This window comes from Cryptomeria japonica, chromosome 4, assembly GCF_030272615.1.
Source record: "Cryptomeria japonica chromosome 4, Sugi_1.0, whole genome shotgun sequence".
Lineage (NCBI taxonomy): Eukaryota > Viridiplantae > Streptophyta > Pinopsida > Cupressales > Cupressaceae > Cryptomeria > Cryptomeria japonica.
Genome location: NC_081408.1, coordinates 676,415,988 through 676,439,045, shown reverse-complemented (window position 1 = coordinate 676,439,045; position 23,058 = coordinate 676,415,988). Strand labels below are relative to the sequence as shown.

The 23,058-nt window shown below is 37.9% G+C and overlaps 1 protein-coding gene across 3 annotated transcripts in view; it reads right to left on the bottom strand.

The window, feature by feature from the left end:
* Nucleotides 1-413: 413 nt before the first annotated feature.
* The window catches only part of LOC131046864 (ankyrin repeat domain-containing protein 2A), a 103,012-nt gene continuing 80,367 nt past the window's right edge, over nt 414-23,058 (bottom strand). For 2 of the 3 annotated variants that reach the window (XM_057980664.2, XM_057980666.2), the window contains exons 7-8: nt 1,157-1,296; nt 414-865 (exon numbers count right to left, since the gene is read on the bottom strand). In XM_057980664.2, coding sequence (XP_057836647.2) covers nt 763-865; nt 1,157-1,296 — 243 coding nt within the window. In that variant the 3' untranslated portion in view covers nt 414-762. The remainder of the gene's footprint in view (nt 866-1,156; nt 1,297-23,058) is intronic. The other variant, XM_057980665.2, reaches the window with a different exon arrangement.

The window sequence follows — 23,058 nt, the reverse complement described above, 5'->3', positions numbered from 1 at the left end:
GATAATTCATTTGGTGCAAATCTAGGTTTTAAATTTTTTATTTGTTGGATGGTCATCTAATTACTCATGTTATTTTATTGGTTTGGATAGATACTTCCGTTGGTTTCTTCTACTGTGTATGCTAAATCCACTTCATTTAAGGGAACATTGATTATTATTTGACGCCCATCTACATGCTAAGATTTTATCTGCCAGATGGTCATCTAACATCTCATGGTGCTATTTTACTGACTTAGATGGAATTTTTATTAGTTTCTTCTTCAGTGTATTCTAAGTCCACTTCATTCAAGGGGACAAATATTGGTGTAATTTATCTATACGTGCATCCTACTGCAGACTGTAAAAAAGCACCATACCATAACATGCAAATTGCTTATTGCTTATATAATAGCATAATATGCTTGCTTATATAATAACATAACATGCAAATTGCTTATATAAATAAACAAACTGTTTGCAATGGACGTCCTATGATTGATAGATCCAGGTACAAATTAACATATACTTGCATGAATTGTATCTATGACAGCCCCAATGGAGAAAAGAACTGGTCAAGTGGAACAATGTTGTCTTGACATTACCAACCATATTTGCCTCATATACCGTTTGCAATGGACTTCCTATGCTTGATAGATCTAAGTACAGATTAAAATTCACTTGCATTAATTGTATCCATGACAACCCCAATGGAGTAAAGAACTGGTCAAGTGGAACAATTTTATCTTGACATTACCAACCATATTTTACCTCTATAATCTCAGGTTAATTACAAAATGCATATTTCTCAAGGAGCTTCAACACTTGCGGGCGTTTATTCAGCTTTGCAACATCCAAGGGTGTTTTCTCTTCCAAATTGACCATAGTCCTGTCCATGCATAGTCAATGCAATTTAGCTTTTTACTCAAACAGTCAAGTATCATCTAAATATTCAATTATACATGAAGCACATGAACAATATTTATACCATGCCTCAAAAAAATTTCTTTATACTTCCTATTATCTTAGTATGGCAAAGAGAGAAGCTGTAGATGATCTCTATGCTTTAAAAGTTAGAGATGCTCTTGAATGCTTCTACTTGTTAGTCGTTTCAGATTTCCAACTAAAGGAAATATCAGAGATTTAATCATACAAGAAGCCAAAGGAGAAAGAAACTCACACTGCAGCTCCTTTCTTAAGTAGAAGTTCAGCACATTCATATTGCCCATAACCTGAGGCATAATGAAGAGGAGTATTGTTGTTCTTATCAACAGAATCAACTGAAGCACCCGCTTCAAGCAATACTTCTACACACTTTACCTAAAAGTCAAATTGGCCTCTCTCATCAGTTACTTGAATTTTCACTTCTTTCTAGTAGTAAAAAAATCTGAACTTATTAATATTAATACTGATAAACAGTGAAGAAATACTGGTCATTTTTATACGAATTACAATAGAAGATCCAGAGTGAGCTAAAAAACAGAGCCAAACACAGTAAACAAGCCTTTTAATATTGATGTGATAAAATCTATGATTCTGGTGATTGACATTTTTCCCCCAGGTTTGCTACGGCTGGCTTTGGATATGTATAATCATAATTTGGCAAAAAATGTAAAAAACTGAACACTGAATGGATAATGCAATGTCACTTGTCAAATCATAAATTTTAAAAGATAAATTAATATGGTTTGTGTTTTATTAGCATTACTCAGAATCAATATCGAATTGGCAAACTCAAAATATGAATTGAATATCATTTATATTTTTCATAATTTTATCGCTTTTAAACAAATTTTGAATCTTTCAAAAAGTGCACCTTTAGGATTAAGTTTTCTTTTAAAATTTTCAGTGTTGCACAAAAACACATTCCTAAGGGTCCAGGTGATGTCCCCAACATCCAAGGACTTGGGGACTTGGATGGGATTTTCCATTCTTTTAGGACTGGATAGCCTGTTCCATTTGGTGCATAAAATTAAAAAGGTATTTTTTTACGGAAAAAAATGCTTAAGATCCCTAAAAACCTTAAAGGGCTACAAAGCCATTGCAAAAGCAGCATATTTTATTTACTTTTTAAAATTTCACCTGCTTTTAGTTTGTTTGAGTTAAATTAATAGACATACTTACTATCCCCAAAATTTGGGAAAAAAAGTTGATTTCACCAAAACCTCATCCCCGTTCCGGAAACTTGAAGAAACACTACATTCTTTTTAGCTACTATAGATCTTTCCAAGGTTCACCCTTGGAGCAACCTTGGGCCTGATTATTCAGCCTAGGTAGATTTCAGACTTAACCAAGCCAAATGGCCAGGTCCAGGAGTTGACCTTGTCCGGACCTCAGCAGGATTTAGGCTGGAATTAGAAACTGCCCCAGACTGGTCTGATTTCGGCAGAGGTTCCAATAGAGCTCAGTATCATAGAATAAAAATGGTATACGTGGAAAATCCTTAGGCAATAAACATTAACTTTCATAGAGAAATTTATGCAAACTCCTTACAGAGACAAAGTATAACAGAATATTGATGGATACTTATAACAAAAAAATTGTTGGAAGCGCTTCACTATATCATAATCATATTAATAAAAAAACTAACAATAGTGCATATTAGTAGTCTGGGGAAGTATTCATCTACCTACCTAGATTTTGGCAGTATATTTTCATCTGACATTTGTATCAAGAATTTTGATGACCTTTGCAATTATTTTTTTGCAATTTTTTTTAACATAATACAACAGTGCTAAACAACAAAATTTTCAATAGCTTGATATGTAGAGTGAAGAGCCCGTAGGCACCTAGATATGCAAAACAAAGGCTTAATTTCAAAAAGAGACCAATTTATAAACAAAAATAACTTTAAGCCTTTTATGCTGTCAGTGTCATTAAGTTATACATTTGATATCATGTTGTTGGTATGATCAAATTAGGGCACAAAATCTTACTGAAATTTAAAAGTATTGCAAAGCTATTACAAATCTAGCATAGGTTTGTTGGAGCTTTAGTGAGCATCCCCAATTTATACCTTGTATATATGCACGGGACTATACAGAATGATGAGCCTATTTGTGTGTAAGAAGATGGACGGGACTATCAATATGGAATTGTCTGAAAATCAAGTAGAAGAGACTGCATCTAATTTTGAAGATGACTTTGTTCCAAAGAATAGGTAGGATCTGATGTTGTTCATTATATCTATGAACTCCAAAGAATAGGGATGATCTGATGTTGTTCATTATATCTATGAATTGTTTGTTTGAGTACCAAGTTTTATATATAGTGCAGAGCCATGGAAGAAACCGAAAAGTATGAGAGCTTTTACATTACAGGGGAATGTTAATGGATTTAATGTTTTCACTTAAGATGGAAGAACGGGACTTCGGTGAAATTTCTTGAAGTTTAAAGCATAGAGGATTAATAGGCTTCCATCAACCAAAAACTTACATGAAAAAGAATTGTAATAATTAGTCTTTCTAGCCTCCTTCCTTTATTTAGTACATTTGTTGAAGATTTTAATCATATTATGACAGAAGATAATATTTATTTTGAAAAATTGTATTATAAACTATTACATAAGGTAGTTAGAATAAGCCGTTTGGTTGAACAAGGACTCAACCTCAAAGAATTCTTTCTGGCAAATTGAAAAGGAAAGAAGCACTATCAATAATTGTCTATAAATACCTATTGTGACCATTTCACACATCGCCCCATTAGAATGGGGACCCCTCTTTTTGCTCTTGTTTTGCTTGTTCTTCTCTCTGCTTTTAGGGTTTTGAGTGAGTGAGTTGTCTGTCTGGGCTAGGGCTAAACCTTAGGGGTTTCTTTTGATGTTTTTCGAGCTAAGTCCAATCAAATTTTGAAAATTGTTAAGCATCCTCCCGAGAATTGAGATTGTTGAAATAGGGTAAGCCTGTCAGGGGAGTCAAATAGGTCTCAGGTTAGGTCTAATCAGGGTTTTTTTAGGATAAAATCCAAATTTTGATTAAGTGTTAGCATTTTGAAGGTGAAATTGTGTGTTTTTGCCTAGGTAAGTTTTGATCAAATTTTGAAAGTAAGATGATGCCTGAAACACAAAAATAGCTCCTGACCCTCTCCAAGGGTCCAGGGTGAAATTTATCCTGAGTGCAAATTCTTGTTTTGAGAAGGCTTGCTAACTGGTTCCTGGCCTTGAGAATGACCTGACTCTGCCTTGTGAAGTGATTGAAGACTTAAATTTTGGATAGTTTAGCCAGAAAAGGTGAAATCGCTCCTGACCCTCTCCAAAGGTCCAGGGCGAAAATGTTATTTAAGGCATATTTATCACTGATTTTTTTAATTGCCTTGTGTAGGATCTCCAGGAGGGACGATTGGACGTGACTTGATGTTTTTGAAGATTTGAAGGCATGGAAAAAGATGAATTTTGAAGGCTAAGGGAAAAATTGCTCCTGACCCTCTCTGAAGGCCCAGGGCGAAATTTTGATTTCCCTCATCTTACAGCGAAAGAGGACCAAGTGTTGGACATGAGTAGAAAATGAACGACTTTCTCCATCCACCTTAAGGAGTTTTAACTTGAGATGATGAAGGATCTTGCGGGAATCATCAAAATCGCTCCTGACCCTCTCTGAAGGTCCAGGGCGAAAAAACTTATTAGAGTCATTCCTGACCTTGTTTGGTCAAATTGAGATATCAAAGGCATGGTGGAGGACGAAATGAGTGTGATAAAGCATCCAGACTTGATTGAAGATAATGAAATGATGGAGTTTTGCCCAAGAAGAGTAAATTCGCTCCTGACACTCTCTCAAGGTCCAAAGCGAAATTCTTTCTACGCACATCTTTTAAACCTTTCTTGGACATAAACTTTTATTCATAGCGTGAAACAAGATGAAATCTTCCCTAGAAAAGGCATTTCATGATGAAAAGTGAAACATTTTGGTCTAGAAGGCAAGATTCGCTCCTGACCCTCTCCGAAGGTCCAGAGCGAAATTTTCAAATGGCACATTTCTTGCTAGGTGAAAGTGATTTTTATGATTGGAATAGATGAAAGCAAGTTTGTTTTACCCATTGAATATAATTTGGACGCCAGGTTTGAAAACTCGCTCCTGACCCTCTCTGAAGGTCCAGGGCGAATTTCTAAGTTTCTTTCCTTTTTTTTGAAGAATTAAGACAAAATCTTGCTTGAAGGAGTGAGGAAGGGTGTGTTTTGACCATTGAAGATAATTTGGAGGGCTAGCAAAAGATGGATAAACTTGAATTTGCAAAATCGCTCCTGACCTTCACTGAAGGCCCAGGGCGAAAAACCTAATATCCAACCTTTTCCTCCAAAATTAAATGAAGCTAAGCCTAGACACAAGTTAGAGATTGTGTTTGAGATGCCTTGAAGTGGAATTGAGATGCTAGGAATGCAACTTTTGATGACAATGGGGAAAATCGCTCCTAACCCTCTCCAAAGGTCTAGGGCAAAATTTCTAAGTATACCCATTTTCCTTGCATTTCGAGATGATATTTTGTTCTCAAGACTCAGTGGGCAGTGAAGTATGATGTTCTATGCCTTAAGAGCAATTTGAAGTTGGAATGATCAAGAATTTGTGCAAAAGACTCAAATTGGCTCCTGACCCTCTCTGAAGGCCCAGGGCAAAATTTGCAAAACCAACAACTTCCCTTCAAGATCGCGCTAAGGCAAGGTTGTGCTAAGGTGGAAAGGTCCTCCAAAAACGTAATGAACAAGGAATTACATCCAAAACTTGATGATCCTGGCCTAAATTACAAAAGTCGCTCCTGACCTTCACTGGAGGACCAGAGCGAAAATCTTTGAGGTCCCTATTTTGCGTTGCAAAAGCAAATCAAGCATGCATGGAACGAGTGAAGGAGATCATCGCTTACCCCACAAGGTGAGTTGGCAATTAAATGATGAAGGATTAAGAGCAAAAGTGAAAAATCGCTCCTGACCCTCTCAGAGGGTCCAGGGCGAAAAAATCCTATAGCACTTTCCTCCTAAAGACCAAATGAAATCAAATTCAAAACTCCAATTAGAAATGCCATTTAAATACCTAGGTGAAGTTTTGGGCAAGAGAAATGAGGAATGCAAGAGCAAAATTGAAAGTTCGCTCCTGACCCTTGCCAAGGGTCCAGGGCGAAGTTAGTAGCATTCTTTATTTTACCATATTTGAGCATTGATATTCCCCAAATTCCTCAAAATTTCGAAGCCTTTGAAAAAGAAATTAATTAAAATTAAATTGGCATTTAATAAAGGACATATTGACATTTAATAAATTAATTTTGAGCCTTAAAAAATCGAATTTTTATTGTTAAGGCATTTAAAATTAATTTTTATGAAATTAAAATTCAATATAGAGCGCTTAAGGTCTTATTTTTATTTTATTTTATCAAGTCGGCCCCTCCTTTTTACAATTTTATTTATTTTTTTAACCTCTTTTTGCCAAGTCGGCCTAGAGGGAGAAAAGGGGTGGGCGCTCTATATATTGGAGGTGTTTTTTTTCATCATTCAAATCGTTAAATCATTGCTTCAAGTGCGAATTTGGAGAGCAAGAAGGAGGTGCGAAATCTGGTCTATTTGGAGCGAATTTATTTCAAGTGTTGGAGACTAGAAGGAAGTGGAATTGATTCTTGTGAAGGCTAAAGGAGGTGCATTTTATCCAAGGGAGAGCTTTGATCTACATTTTGCCTAGCGAAATTCACCTATTTTTGCATCATTCCTTAGAGTTTAATACTCAAGAGGAGGTATGGCGAAATCATCTTGACACCATTGATTGAAGATTTGAATTTTGAACTTTTGTTTTGAGAAGACTAAGTGTTGATTAGTTAATTAGGAAATGATAACTCTAGACTTATCATGAAGTTTCCTAATTAATATCTTTAATCTTCCTTTTGAGTCTTAATTTCTACACATCAAGATATAATGCTTGAGAACTAATTTTGAAATCTTGTGTAGGTGTCAAGATGGCGACTCCAAAGGAAGGAGCATCTACTAGTCGCCCGGCTCTCATGAAGGAAGATCAGAAGAATGAAGAATTGGAGACCAGGATCGTGTCCAAATGGAGCAATATCGGAGATACCAACTTGGGAAACTTCAGTATGAAGAAGTTTCGAGAGGTCCCCTACATTGGCAAGCCATCACCTGTCACTAAGAGAATAATTGAAAGTGGCATCATCAAGGCGGCCGGTTTCCCCCCAGTAGTCCAGTGTCATGAGCTGATGATCGAGTGTGCCCGCCATTATGACTCACAATCAAGATCGATCGTATCCAAGGAAGGAAACACTTTGGCTTACCTTTCAGAGGAGGCTATAAGTGAAGCTCTTCATCTTCCAGAGCATAAAGATATGATTTACAAAAGCCTAGAAGGAGCCAGGTCAATGTATGAAGATGATCCCGACACTTGCTTGAATCTCATCAATAAGAATTGGTTGCTCAAAAGTCGTCCTCGCTTGAGCAAGACTCCCAACACACCACATAGGATCGACTTCCAGGAGGAGTACAAAGATTTGATAACTTTGCTCAATCGAGTTACAGGGGCTCCTCAAGCCTTCTACTTCGAAAAGTGGATGTTCTACTTCATCCAAGTGATAGTCCAAGGAAAAGGAACGATTCATTGGGCTAGAATTATTAGCCATTGCCTGGATGTGCAGTTAAGAAGACTAAAGCCTACCAAGTTGTTCCACATGAGCTCATACGTCATATATGCCTTGATCAGGAGTTTCGAATATGCAGGGCTACCTCACAGAGGAGTGGTCGGAAGAGGACCCGGAGAAGTGAGAGTTTGTGACTCTTATGTTCATTTGCATCATCCTCCTAGAGGCGACTACAAGTTAGTCAATGACACCTTCACGATGAACATCACTAGGATATTCCAAGGTGGGATTCACAATCGACTATCTCTGGATGCACAAGAGCTTGTGAAGAGGTATGGTGCATGGTTCATCCAGTTTCAAAAGTTTACATACATTAGAGTTCAGGGATGTCCTTCACCTCCCTACATGTTGCCAAGGTATCCGACAGACAGGATAGTGCTACTTGAGGTGACCAGACAGTTGGCAGCTTATGCAAAGGCATTCAGACACAAGCATGGAAATGGAGTTCCCGTGCCCATCATATTGGGGAATTCAGTTGAGGTATGTCCTAATACTCAAGCCTCGGAAGATGCAGAGAAGGAACTGGCTTTATATTCATTCACGTTCTTTGCCTCGAGGGAGAATTTCGATCCTCATGGTTATATGGAGGAGACACTTAGTAAGAAGTACAAACACGAGTTTCAGGTAGAGGACTTTTGGATAAATCTCTCAAGTGATTTAGAAGTGAAAAGGAAGATGCATTCTAGATTACCTTTAGATTTCATCAGGAAATGCAAAGTTTACAGAGTAGCCGATCAAGCTCAGGACAGTGGCAGACATCTCCAGTCATCCTATGACAAGGAAGATAAGAGAGTGAAGATAGATTGGAGCGAGCCTGAGATTTCGGACTTGAGAGCTTTGATGGCTCCAGTTTTGTCATGTACTCGCAGATGGGTAGATGTACAACATCAGAAGTTAAGAGAACAGAACATACCAATGACTTTTACTTTGGAGGAAAGACCAGAAGAAGGAGGAGTGAGCGCAAGTGAAGGCAATTCTCATCCTAGAGGCGCAAAGAGGAAAGAAAGACCTAAGAAAAGAGAACCCTCCAAGAAGAAGCAAGAGGCCAATCGAGATCGTCCATCAAGCACATCTTCTTGACATGGAAAGAAGGCAAGTCAAGCTAAATGTCAAGAGAAGATGGTACCTGAGATTGATGAATCTATGGAATCCATGGTACAGAATGATAAAATAGAGAAGGGACAAACACCTCAGCATTCATCAAGTCAACCTCTACAAATTGATGAGCTACAGGAGGATCAGGAAAATGATGATGAGGCGACATCTCCTCTCCGAGAGAATGAAACGTTACCTAAGGAAATACAAGTTAGAGAGACAAGATCTGCCATTCCGGATTGGTTAAAGGAGAGACTGATGAGGGTGATTGTGGTCGAAGATGAAGATGATGTAATTGACTTAGAGAGCCTTATAGGAAATTCCCAAGAAGTAACGAAGAAGAAGGCCATCAAGATGTCCAAGGTAATAAGGGATGAGGCAGGATCCAGGAAATTGCAGATAGCTACACTAGTAGTGGACAAGTATGAATGTGAAATTCTTGCAGAAGAGTATGATGTAGAAACATTCGAGCTTGGTCCCCTCACTACTGAACAGGCACTGGATGAGGCAACTGACTCATTTGAAGCACTTAAAGACAAGCTTAAAGAAGAAATGGAAAAGAATAGAAAGCTTGAGAGAGAAGTCAGTGCTTGGAGAGGCTACTTTAGTCATCTCAATCAGCCCTTGGGACGTCAGGATCCGACAGTATCTCCTGTGCAAGCACTTCCCCTTGAATCAGTTGGCGAGGCAAAAAGAGTCAAGAGCTTGGTTCATCTTATGAGCTCTTGGATTGACAAATCCCACATGGTAGCTGTTGAATTTACAACAAGAATGATGAAAACAATCCACCGAGCTATCCAGGTCCTTGAGATCGTCCACAATCTAATGATAACTGTAGCCGCTTTCGCTCATACTAGAGATGTTATCATTCCTGTTCTGCAAGTAATCAAGCAAACACCAAGGAAAATCCTAGCACAAGAAAAGATAATGGATGGAGGAGCTCATAACCTACTTCAGTGGTCAACTCTACTCCAGATGAAAGAGGTTCTTTTCGAGGACATCAGCACCAAATGCAATCAAGTTGAAGGTGTCATCCATCCAATTCAGGATAAGGTGTTTGAAGTGTTATGTACCATTCTTGGCAGGAGGATCGAAGTTGAGACGGATGTGGACCTCCATGAGTTGGAAGAGAGAGTCAAGGTCATCTTTTGCAAAGATGAGAATGTCATCACAGATGAGCAATGGGATCTAATGTTCACTACTATGCTCCTGATTGAGAAGATCAAAGAACTCGAACCTGGATGGGAAACGGCTCTTCTCACTGCCTTTGATCAGCTTATCCACTTGGAGGAGCGAATGAGGAATCTTCCCGAGATTCCTATTGCTGAGATTGAAGGAATTGTGTCCAGATTCGTTGCATATGCTGAGAAAGAGCATTGGAAAGGGAACAAGGTTTTAGAAGAACGATTGTTATAGAATGATGTGGCATCTTAATTATCATTGGTCTATGTTTCCTCGATTTTTGTGCCAATTAAATATTTGGCTATGCATTTGATAATATTCATCTAAAAGGGGAACTTTTTGTAACAAACCCTAATTAGGGTTTAGGTGTCAGAATCTCAGCCGTTGATCTTCTTTGGATCTGGGCCGTTCATTGTAATTGAGGATGCTATATATACCCTCACTCATTTTCATTTTGTTATTAGAGATTAGATATTAAGGAGATAGATAGTTAGAGCTTTGGAGAGAAGAAAGTTATTTTGTAGCAAGATTGAGTAGTGAAGAAAGAATTTCAAACAATTGTTGTCTATTTTGGCTTTGACATCAATAAAATATTGAAGTTATGGTGTTTTATTGCAATTCTTGTGGCTATCTTCATGGTTGTTTACTTTCTTGAATCATTCTCAGTCGAAGTAGTATTTAAGTTTGAAGGACTAAGTGTTGTGCTTGATCTTTGGTGAGATTCATGTTCCAAACCACTAGCTTCTTACTGATTGTAAGGACGCCTTGTGTGGTCAACTGGAGATATTGAGATTGCTTGAAACTTCAATCGTTATTGAAATATTGATATGTATCTTTATGATAGTATCTATATCTCTTGATGATTCGAAAATCACTAATCACCTTAGAAGATCGCATCAATTCAAGTAGAGTTGTAATTCCTTGGCAATACTGAAATTGGTAGAATCTTACCAAGTCTAGCCTACATTGAGTCATTCTTAGGATTAGATTAGAATTTATCTCTTGAAAACCCTATCTTTTGCCCCTTTTTTGAGAATTTGTTAGCATTAGGAAAAATCCTGTTCCTGCAGTCAAGTAAAAGTAACACGGACCAACTTTTAAAGTGCGTAAGACCCCTTGAAGAAACAGCATTCACAACGACCACTGGTGCTTATCCACACGTAGAGATCCTACAACGAAGAACCTTGAAGTCACCCTGATTGATCCTTTTTCGCGATATCTTCAGCATTCAGAGGCTTTACTCAAGAGAGGATAAGGTACCCTTGGGTATTTTATTCTGTGTTTGATAGTGTACAAAATACACACAACAATACCACAACCACTTTAGGTAATAATACTTCTTGATTCAATACCTCGTCTAATATTTGTAGAAATAAGAGTCATACAAACAAATATTGTAGGAAGAAGTTGGCATGATTAAGGAAAACAAGGAAAGCGATAAAAGCTAATTTGGTAGATAATGTGTGTACCTTCTGGGTTTCCCAATGTCATTACTTAGGAAGGAAATATACGATTCTTTGATTCAATTGCTAGTAGCCATGACTAATTGGCATGATTAATTTGTGAATTTTATTGATGATTGTAAGGTCAGAAATCTTCTACTTTGTGATCTTTGCCTTACGTTTCTGCACTCATTTTAGTGACAACTCCCACAATGGTATTTTAGAGCCATTTTCCATCATTCTCAGCCTTCCATCCACTTCTAGATTGATTTGCATAGATCCCAATCCTATTTCAATTCTCATTTTAGTGACAACTCCCATAATGGTATTTTAGAGCCATTTTCCATCATTCTCAGCCTTCCATCCACTTCTAGATTGATTTGCATAGATCCCAATCCTATTTTGATTCTATGTCATTCTGAAAGTCTTGGCCCTGAATTCAGAAGTGGATGTCAGTGCACCAATAGTAGTGCTCCAAGACACAAATCAAATTAACTCTATTTGACTCCATATTTTAGGTTTCAAAAACCCTAATCCTCCTTTACTCTAATCTTGCTTTAAATGCTTGAGTTGAACCAAGTCCAACATAAAAGACCTCACTTCTTCTACGATTCCATTTCTTGATTGCATATTCTTCTATTCCCCAATTTCATATTTATCCTTCCTCCCTCCATCAAATCAATACAAAAACCTTTGCCTTCTACTTGTCCCCATACACATTCACAGACGACAAAACATTGTTCAACCTCCCAAGGCTTCCTATTTTTCACTAATCTACAAATTCACTATTCATTTCACATAGGTTTGCATACACAAATATTTCTATCTTGTGACTTAGTGAAAGTTGAAATATGCCATTCTGCAAGGCTGACCAAGGTAGCTTCCCATATAGACACAACCCTTTTTCCTATCCCCTCATATATATCCTCTCTATTATAGAGATTATGTAATAGTTGCGGAAATTTTGGGAGCACTTTCAAGACTTACTAAATCCAAAGTTGATGTGTAAAGGGGATCCTAATGCCAAATAAAAAAAGTGTCTCCTTCAGCACCAAAGTGCATTACTATCTACACTAGTGCCCAATCCCAGTGCTCCAATTCTTGAGACCTAATAGAGGGGACTTAGCACCCCACTATGGAAGTTTCTCCTTCAGCACTAGAGTGCATTACTATCTACACCAATGCCCAACCTTGGTACTCCAAATCTCCAGAAGAAAATTCAAGGACCTAAGCACCCATACTAGGCACTTGTGTCTATATCAATGCCAACCCCCAATGCTCTTGGCTTGAATAGAATGGACCACAAAGGTCCCAAGTGTCCGTACTCAATACTAGTAACTGCAGAAGTGGTCAACACTAGCCAAGATGTCTACATGAATGCCTAGGTGGTGGTAGTTTTTCCAAACAACTCATAGAAACTCGTAACTTTCCAAAATTGGTAATTAGATGTCCTTTAATACACCAAGGATGCACTTTTCTCCTCTCCTTTTGTAATTTGCTTACTACTATTCATTTCTCAAATTAGCATTTAATTACTCAATTTATTAATTGAAAATAGATTACATATTTTTGTTATTTATCAATAGATTGCATTTGATTACGTTAAATTAGATAAATGCATCTAAGGAAACAAAACCCTAGGTCAAAACATACACTAAAGGACCTAGGGTTCATATTATTAGTTTTCAATGACTCAATAAAAGAAAACTTAAGTGGTGCTTGGTGATGAAAAATTACATATTGTGCAAGGTGTTCTGTTTTAATTTGTCTCTTGCAAGAAACGAAAAAATGGAACATAGTGTATGGTAGAAGTATTCTTCAAATCATACAAGGAAGCTCTTCAGATTGAAGTAAACTTAAACTAACCTAGACTGAAATTATAGACAACATTTATTGGTATGCACACTATTCAATACTTCACCAAAGGGGTTTGCATGAATGGAAATAACTAAGTGCTTATTTCTTTTTACTTTTTCCCTAGACACGTGTTGGATTGTTAATAATTAAGCTTTGTAGATAAATTTTCAAATATTAAGGAAAAAAGCTATCCAAACACAAACAAACATTTCTCATTGGCTAAAAAATGAGACTCGTAATCTATTGCAAACAAGATTTTAAGGAATAACAACACAAGGGTTCAATAATTAGCTAAATTGCATTCAAAGCTAAAATTCAGGTAGATAGAAGTCATCAATACAAGGCTTGACTCAGTACATTCGACTTTCAGTTTACTTGATAAAATAATCAACACAAGTTCAATAATAACTTTGGTTGAATAATAGTTTGCCATAGTTTATAGACTTGGATTCAGGGAGTACTCAATAAGTTCAATTTTTTTTTTACTCAATAAAAACTCAACAAATTAAAAAACACTTGAATCTCTAAAAAAGTATGTCAACCATAATACCTATATTCAAAATAAATTAAAAAAAATTGAAACTTTTTGATTCAAATTAATGTAAAACAATTAAAATTTTAATCGATTCAGAAATTTAGCAAATCGAATCAATTCAATGTTGGTATGTTATTTTACTTTCTTCCAGCATTGACAAAGCAGTTAACAACTAGCTACACACAAATCATATGCACCAAGTGTGATCGAAGGCCTAAATGCCAGGGGATTGCAGGGGAGCTGGTTGTAGCTCCCGTGCCAGTGGTCTTGTTAGAGAAATATTACATATGTATGTGTGTGTTTAAGGTTAGGAAAATTTGCCAATAGTGGCATGTTGTGATGGTTAAGTTGTTGTGTTGTTTTTCTTGCCATCAAGGTTCAAGCCCCACTGGTTCATAGCTCCAGGTTAAAGCATTTACCCCTAAAAAACAAAAAAGGGTTAGGAAATTTAAAAAAATTGAAATTCTAGAAAAACTTGGATAAAAAAATTCAACTAACTGATAATCACCTAAAAATCTTCCCAATTCATTGTAGAATGCTTACTTCTTGTTGTGTGTGATATGGAAGGGTGAATGGAGGTCTCAAAGAGGAAAAAGATTGTTTTTTCGAGGCAAAATTGTAATTAACCCATGTCAAACTCATGTCATAATCCAGCGCCAAGTTTTTCACACAAAATCACTAAGTTTCGATGAGCACTTGTAGAAAAATTCAATGATTTTTTTTTGGCAAAAAATAAAGAAAACAATCTGGTCAGTTTATGAGTACTAGCATACCCAAAAAACTACTTGACGAGTTTGCGAACTATGGTTTTTACAACATAAGAATTTGACCAGCTCCTGTTGCTTTGATATCTAGAAACCTCTTTTTTTTTTTTGCTGATGTTGTATCTCACCATTTGTTAATATTGCTTTGGATCTTAAAAAATCTTCTTTAAACTACCTCTTTCCTTGATAACTATTCTTGGAATATATTACCTTGGTGATGAAGACAACTATGTGCAAAGGGTCTATTTGAAGGTGATTCTCCTATCACTAATACACTTTTTGATGTTTTTTCTTATGAATAAATAAATGAATGAAATGAGTTTTAATGATGCCCACGAGACTAAGTAGTCTAAGGGGTCAAGAGACATAAAATTAACACACTTTCAAATTCTTTTCAATGTCGGTTCTTCTATTATGAATCTTGAGCAAAAAACTCGTAATTTTGTGAAGTCTTGCTTCCTCAAATAGCATTCAGACTATCTACCTTCAAGTTGTTATCAAACCGATTGCAGATATCTTCATAAACTGCATATTCCATGATGAAGTGCCATTTAGTTTCAACCACCCCTTTTCTACAAAAAATGCAAGTCCTTTCTTCCTAGTCTCCCTTAGATATTGTCCATCTACTTGTTGCACATCTAAGATGATTGATAACTAGTCCTCAATTGCATGATTAAAATTTTAGCTTTTCCTTTAACTATATACCTTAAAAAAACTTTTTCATCATGTTTCTAGGTGGGGTTGAATGCTTTGACATAGTATGCTTTTTTTCAGCCTATTTGTTTTGTCCACATGACAATCTTATATTTTTCTAACACCAATTTTTATATCTCCTCATTAGTGTTAGGACATTTATGCAAAATAATTCCTCATTTGTCCATCCAATTACTGTTCTAGTTCGTCCAAGTCTTCTTCCTATAGTCTAATTCCTCTTAACAACCATTTTGGGCCAATAATGCTTATCCATGTTTTCAACCTTTTCTAATTAGCTTAACAAACGAATGATCACCGATGCCTCTATTGGGAACAAACCAACCTCAACTGAAAAGATCTCATCTGAGATCATTGATTTGATTTTGAGATTACTAGTGATTAGTTGTTTTTGAATTCTTTGTACTTATTGCCACTTGTGGTTTCACATGCTCCTCCCCCAAACCTCACACCCATAGAGGACAACTGACACAACCAACAAATCAAAATAGTTTTTCTTGGTATTTCAATCCCACAACTTTGCTTTCCTACACCTATTCTGAAGAAGGTAAGAAGTTTTGCATCCTCCTTAAATCCTTTTTGTTTTACATGTCTCCTAGTTGAGCCTATTGTGAAAATCAATACCTAGGTACTTGTATTCATCCACTATTTCCAAAGAATTTCCCTCGAAGATAAAGTTGACTTGTTACTTCTTTCTCTTTGAAAAAAAGATCACTAACATTCTAAAATCTTGACAAAAGAATGGTAGAGCCTTCAAATGATATCTCAATCCCTGAACAGATTTTACAATTAGAATAAGATACCTAGTCTGCATACAGAAGCAATTTCACCACATATACCCTCTCCAAAGATCTTGTTTTTTATTTGCTTATGTTCTAAAAATTTATTTCTAAAGTAACGCCACGCACAAATAGAATACTCATCTTTTATCTTGACGCCAAGTCAGCTTTCTGAGATGAGCAAATATGCCTCCTTCATGGCTAGATGCATCTTTTATTTGTCACGTGTGCTTTAACTCACTTTCAAACCCAAACACATTTTCGCTTTATAAGGCATGTGTTTTCTAAGCAAGTTCATGCCTATATAATGTGATTTTCGCCTTTTTGAACTGTGGGATTGGAAAACCAAGAAAACTCTTTTTGGTTTGCTAGTTACATCGGTTGTTCTATATGGTTGCGAAGTTTGGGGAGGCAGCATGTCAAACTGTGGATGGAGACAATTAGAGAGAATTCAAAAACACCTAATCACAAGCAATCTCAAAGTTAAAACGTCAGTTCCATATGAAATCCTTTTAGCGGAAGCAGGTACTTTCCCGTTGGAGGATTCAGCGATAACCAAGTTAATAAGCTATCTAAAGAAGGTGGAAATCATGGATGACCAGTGGTGGCCTAAAATTGCCATAGAAGAGGGTCTTGTTGTGACCTAATCACACATCACCCCATCCCAGATAGGGACCTGTTGACGTGTATTTTATACACAATCATACACAGAATAAAATACCGACAGGCATCTTATCCTCTCTTGAGAAAATAGTCTCTAACTGCTGAAGATCTGCAAAAAGGATCAGTTAGATGGACTCCAAGGTTCTTTTAGTGGGGTCTCCACGTGTGGACAAGCTTTTTAGTGGTATGATGTGATTTGCTGTTTCCTTCAAGGCGTCTTACGGATTCAAAAGCTCGAAGATTTTACTAATCTAAAAGGAACTTTCAAAAAATGGAAAAGGGACAGGGCTTAAGGAAGTCTAATCTAGCCTAACCCTATGAACGACTTAGCATGAATGAGATTTGGCAAGACTCAACCAACTTCAATTTTGCCATAAGATAACAACTCAATTGAAATTAGTGCGATCTTCTAAGGTAATAATGGTGTTCAATGCATCAAAGACCAAGGACACTACTACGAAGGTACATATCCTAGATACGAAAATGCTTGAAGGTTAAGGACTCAAAATGTTTTCCAGTCGACCACGCAAGGCGTTCCTACAATCAGCAAGAAGCTAGTGGTTTGGATAGCGAATCCTACCAAATATCAAATCTCACACTTAGTCTTTCAAATTAACAAACTACTTTGATTGAGCGTGATTCAAGTACATCCAACAACCATGAAGATAACTTATGAAATTTGCAACAAAACACCATAACTTCAATATTTTATTGATTTCCAAGTCATCATATACAACAATTGCTTGAATTTCTCTCTTCAAGACTCAATCTTGCTACAAAATGAAAATTGCTTCTAACTCTAATCTCTCTATTACATCAACTATTATCTCTCACACTTATTCACTATTTTCTATTTTCTAATGAAATGAAAAATGGGGGTATAAATAGCATCCCCAGTTACAATGAAAGGTCCAGATTGAAAGCAAATCAATGGACAAGATCATGACACCTAAACCCTAATTAGGGTTTGTTACAAATGACCTCCTTTTTACTGAACAATATTAAATACATAGCCAAATATTAAATTTGGCACAAAAATCTAGGAGGTATCAACCAATGAGAAATAAGATGTCATGTCATCTGTAACAACCTTTCATCTAGAATCTTATTCCCTTTCCAATTCTCTTTCTTAGCATATGCAATGAATTTTGTCACGATTCCTTCGATTTCTATGCTTGGAATCTCGGGAAGATTCTTGATACTCTCTTCTAAGTGGATAACCTGATCAAATGCATCTAGAAGAGCTGTGTCCCAAGTAGGTTCAAGTCCCTTTGTTTTATCAATCAGGAGCATGGTGGCATACATCTGATCATACTGCTCATCTGTAACATCTGCGTCCTTGCGAAAGATGATCTTGATTCTATCCTCAAATTCTTGTATATCCACATCTGTCTCGACCTCGATCCTTCTGCCAAGAATGGTACGAAGTACCTCAAATACTCTGTCCTGGATCGGATTGATCACCTCCTCAACTTGACCACATCTAACACTGATGTCCTCAAAGAGAACACTCTTTATATGGAGTAAGGTTGACCACTGAAACAAACTGTGAGAATCACCTTCTAAGATCCTCTCTTGTGCTAAAATTCTTCTAGATGTGTGTCTTATAACTTTCAGGACAGGGATGACAACGTTCTTGGTATGGGCAAATGCAGCTACTGTTGCCATCAATCGGTGAATAATCTCAAGAACTTGGATAGCCTGATGGGTGATCTTCGACATCCTTGTAACAAACTCAATGGCCACCGTGTGAGATCTATCCATCCAACTACATGTACGCTGGACCAGGTTCCTGAATCTTTCTGCTTCATTGATTGATTGAAGGGGCAATGCCTGCAATGGTGATCTAACTGGATCCTGACGTCCCAAAGGTTCATTGATATGACTGAAATATGTCCTCCATGCACCAACCTCTTTCTCAAGCTTTCTATTCTTTTCTACTTCTTCTCTAAACTTGTCCTTCAATGTCTCAAATGTGTCGGTGGCATCATCTAAAGTCTGCTCTGCTGTGGATGGTCCTAACTCAATAGTCTGTATATGATAGTCCTCTGCTAGGATCTCACCCTCATATTTGTCTGCTGCCGGTGTAGCTATCTGCAGTTTTCTAGATCCAGTCTCATCTCGAATCATCTTGGACATCTTTGTAGCCTTCTTCTTCTCTGTTGTCATATGCGAACGTCCCACGAGGCTCTCTAAATCAATTGCACTGTCCTCGTCCTCTATTACGATCACCTTAGTCAATCTTTCCTTCAACCAATCTGGGATATTCGATCTTGTCTCTTGAACTTGAATTTCTTTATGTACCATTTCTTCTTGTCTGGGAGGAGATGTCACTTCATTATCATTATCTAAATCATAGTCTTGGAGAGATCCATCGGATGAAACATGCTGTGCCTGTTCTTCCTCCTGTCTGTCATTCTGTACCATCGATTCCATGGATTCTTCCACTCGAACTGTTCTATCCTCTGGTCTGGAAGAAGTACCTGGTGTTTGATCTTTGTTAGCACCTTGCTTTTTCTTGGAAGACTCTTTCTTTTCTGATCTTTCCTTTCTCTTCGAACCTCTCGAATGGAGATTGCCCTCACTGGCACATCGAAGGTTACCTTCACCTGTATTCCTAGGATTAGGATTGCCTTCACTAACACTGGCTCCACCTTCGGCTGGTTTCTCTTCCAAAGTAAAAGACATGGCTATGCCTTGTTCTCTCAACTTCTGATGCTGAACATCTACCCATCTGCGAGTACAAGACAAGAATGGTGCCATCAAATCATCTAAATCCACGGCCTCGGGCTCATTCCAATTCAAACTTATTGTTTTGCTTTCTCTATCATATGAAGATTGGATGTGCCTGCCGTTGTCCTGAGCTTGGTCGGCTACTCTATAAATCTTACATTTCCTGATGAAATCCAGAGGCAATCTAGAATGTATCTTACGTTTCACTTCAAGATCATCTAGGAGATTCATCATAAAATCTTCAATTTGGTATTCATGTCTAAATCTTCTACCGACCGTCTCCTCTAAGTGTCCATGTGGATCAAAACTATTCCTCCAAGCAAAAGATGAAAAAGGATACAAGGCTAACTCCTTCTCTGCGTCATCCATGGCTAAGACATTAGGACATACCTCAACTGAATTACCCAAAATAATAGGTACCTGAACTCCATTCTGATGTCTGTGTCTGAATGCCTTCACGTATGCTGCCAACTGCCTTGTTACTTCAAGTAACACAATTCTATCTGTCGGGTACCTCGGCAACATGTATGGAGGTAAAGGACATCCATACACTCTGATGTAAGTGAACTTGGGAAACTGAATGAACCAAGCACCGTACCTCTTGATGAATTCCTGGGCATCCTGAGATAATCTGTTGTGAATCCCTCCTTGCAACGTCCTTGTGATGTTCATCGTGAAAGTATCATTGATTAACTTGTAGTTCTTCCCTGGTGGATGATGCAAGTAGGTATAGGATTCACAAACTCTGACCTCGCCGGGTCCTCTTCCAATCACTCCTCTGTGAGGTAGTCCTGCGTACTCAACGCTCCTGATTAAGGCATAGATGACGTACGAACTCATGTGGAAGGACTTAGTAGCCCTGAGTCTTCTCAACTGTACGTCTAAGCAATGGCTAATTATCCTAGCCCAATGTATTGTACCCTTTCCCTAAACAATCACCTGGATGAAGTAAAACATCCATTTCTCAAAATAGAAGGCATGAGGTGCTCCTGTGACTCTGTTGAGCATGGTGATCAAATCTCTGTACTCCTCTTGGAAATCAATCCTGTGTGGTGTGTTCGGTACTTTGCTCAGACGGGGACGACTCTTAAGTAGCCAGTTCTTGTTGATTATGCTTAGGCAAGCATCTGGATCATCATCATATACTGATCTGGCTCCTTCAATACTCTTGTATATCATGTCCCTGTGCTCTGGAAGATGGAAGGCTTCACTTATGGCTTCCTCTGAAAGGTACGCCAAAGTGTTTCCCTCATTGGACACAATCGTCCTGGACTGTGGATTGTAATGACGGGCACACTCGATCATCAACTCGTGGCACTGAATGGCTGGAGGAAAACCGGCCGCCTTGATGATGCCACTCTCTATTATTCTCCGGGCGACAGGTGATGGCTTGCCGATGTAAGGGACCTCTCGGAACTTCTTCGTGCTAAAGTTCCCCAAGTTGGTATCTCCAATGTTGCTCCACTTAGACACGATCTTGGTCTCCACTTCTTCGGTCTTCTGATCTTCTTTCATGAGAGCCGAGCGGCTGGTGGATGCTCCCGCCTTTGGGGTCGCCATACCTACACAACATTTCATTATAAGAAATAGATTTTGCAATAAATAATGTAAATAAGAGAGATAAGTTTTAGGAAACCTCATGATAAGTCTCTAGAGTCATCATTTCCTAAAATACAACGATTAAGCCAAGAGAAATTCAAGAATCAAAATTTCAAAATTTGAAATATGACGATGAATGAATAAAACAACAATAATTAAATCGCCATACCTCGATAGAGAGCTAACTCTAGAATGCAAAAACAAAATTCGCCTAGGCAAAATTTGAGGTATAAAATAATCTTCAATATGATCTCCTCAAAATTGACTTCGCCACCTCTGGAGAGAACGTGATCTTCAATTATTGCCTTGGACGTGGTCTCAAATGGATCTTCAAATTCGCACTTAATGTATCCTCAAGCTCGCACCACCCTTGGTCTTCAACGTAATTCGCACTCTATATTAGCGCCACCTTTGGTTTGAAATCGCACCACCTTTAGATAACTTAGCGCGCCACCCTTGGTTGAATGAAACTCGCACCACCTTTGAAGTGTCTACGCCACCTTGGATAATATTCGCACTATACTCGCCCTTTCAATTCGCATGAAGGAAGGTAAAATAATGATGTAGAAAATGATAATTCCACTCCCCTTATATAGCGCGTTCATCCTTCACCCCTTAGGCCGACTTGATAAAAATAAAACCATCTTTTTAAATGATTTGCAATGAAATGACAAGGCCGACCTCCTTAAATGAGCGCTTGAAATCGATTTTTTATTAATTAAATAATTAACTATTAATGCCTTGCGTTTTTTTTTTATTGAGAATTTCGATTTTAAATAAAGGCAAAAAATAATTAATAAGAGATAACGCCATATTAAATGCCAATTTAAATAGGATTTTCAATTTTTTAAATCGATTTAGCATTTAAGGAAATTTGAATTGTTTAATTTGGCGCCAAAAATATGAAAATAAAGGGACGTACCTCATCGCTCTGGTCCCTTGGAGAGGGACAGGAGCGATCCATGATCTTGGTCTTGATTCTTGCGTTTTCAACGTTCAACTCCTTCATTTCCACGTTCCAAATCGATCATCTGGTGGTCCTTCGAATTTGAATTTCTTTCTTGTGCGAGCAAATGCATCTTATGACCATTATCGCCCTGGTCCCTTGGAGAGGGACAGGAGCGATCCTAAGTTTTTTGCTTGAAATTCTCCATTTTGGTACGATCCTTTCCTTGTATCATCTTCCAAATGCTATTTAAAACCTTGTGCGTCCTTGTCTTAACGTGATTTTCAAAGAACATCATGTGTTTTGCCTAACATCGCCCTTGTCCCTTGGAGAGGGATAGGAGCGATCTCCATGATCTTCACGTTCATCTTGTATCTTTGACCTTCGAACTTCCATTGTAAGGCGAATAACATCTATGCTCATTCCTTTCGCGCTTATTCCATTTGTCTTCATTATGTGTTTGGATGTATTAAAGGGACCATCGCCCTTGTCCCTTGGAGAGGGACAGGAGCGATCCATGATTCTTCCTTGATCTTGGCGACTTTAAAACTTCGATCTCCTTTGCAATGTCTTTCAAATGTTGTCCTTCGCGCTTCCTAACCTCGCTTCGCCTTGATCTTTGAAGGAACGTGAGTGTTTTGATAGTATCGCCTTGGTCCTTGTCCAAAGGACAGGAGCGATATGAGCTCTATGTTCATTTTGGTGATTATTTTACGTTTGAAATCTTCGTGTATCACCTTCCTATCATACCATGGATCCTCCAAGACGTTGCGAAACCTTGACCTTACGTAAATCTCGCATGGATTGGCCAAGATATCCAATATCGCTCTGGTCCCTTCCTGAGGGACAGGAGCGAAGTTCATCATTGCGAGCTTGGTCTTGTTTTTACCAACTTGCAATTATCTTCATTGCGTGAGATGACGTCCTTTAAGTCCTCTTGGTAAATTAATATTTGCTTGTCCTTTGAAATCGATGTCTTAATGGAAGTATCGCTCTGGTCCCTTGGAGAGGGACAGGAGCGATATGAGTCTTAGAGTGCACATTCCTTCCATGTGATGACCTTTACAACCTTGCGCTTGATGGAAATGCCCTAAAATGTCTTCGCCACCCTTCGTCTTGACTTGGATCGGTTTAAACATGAACAAGAAGCAATACAACC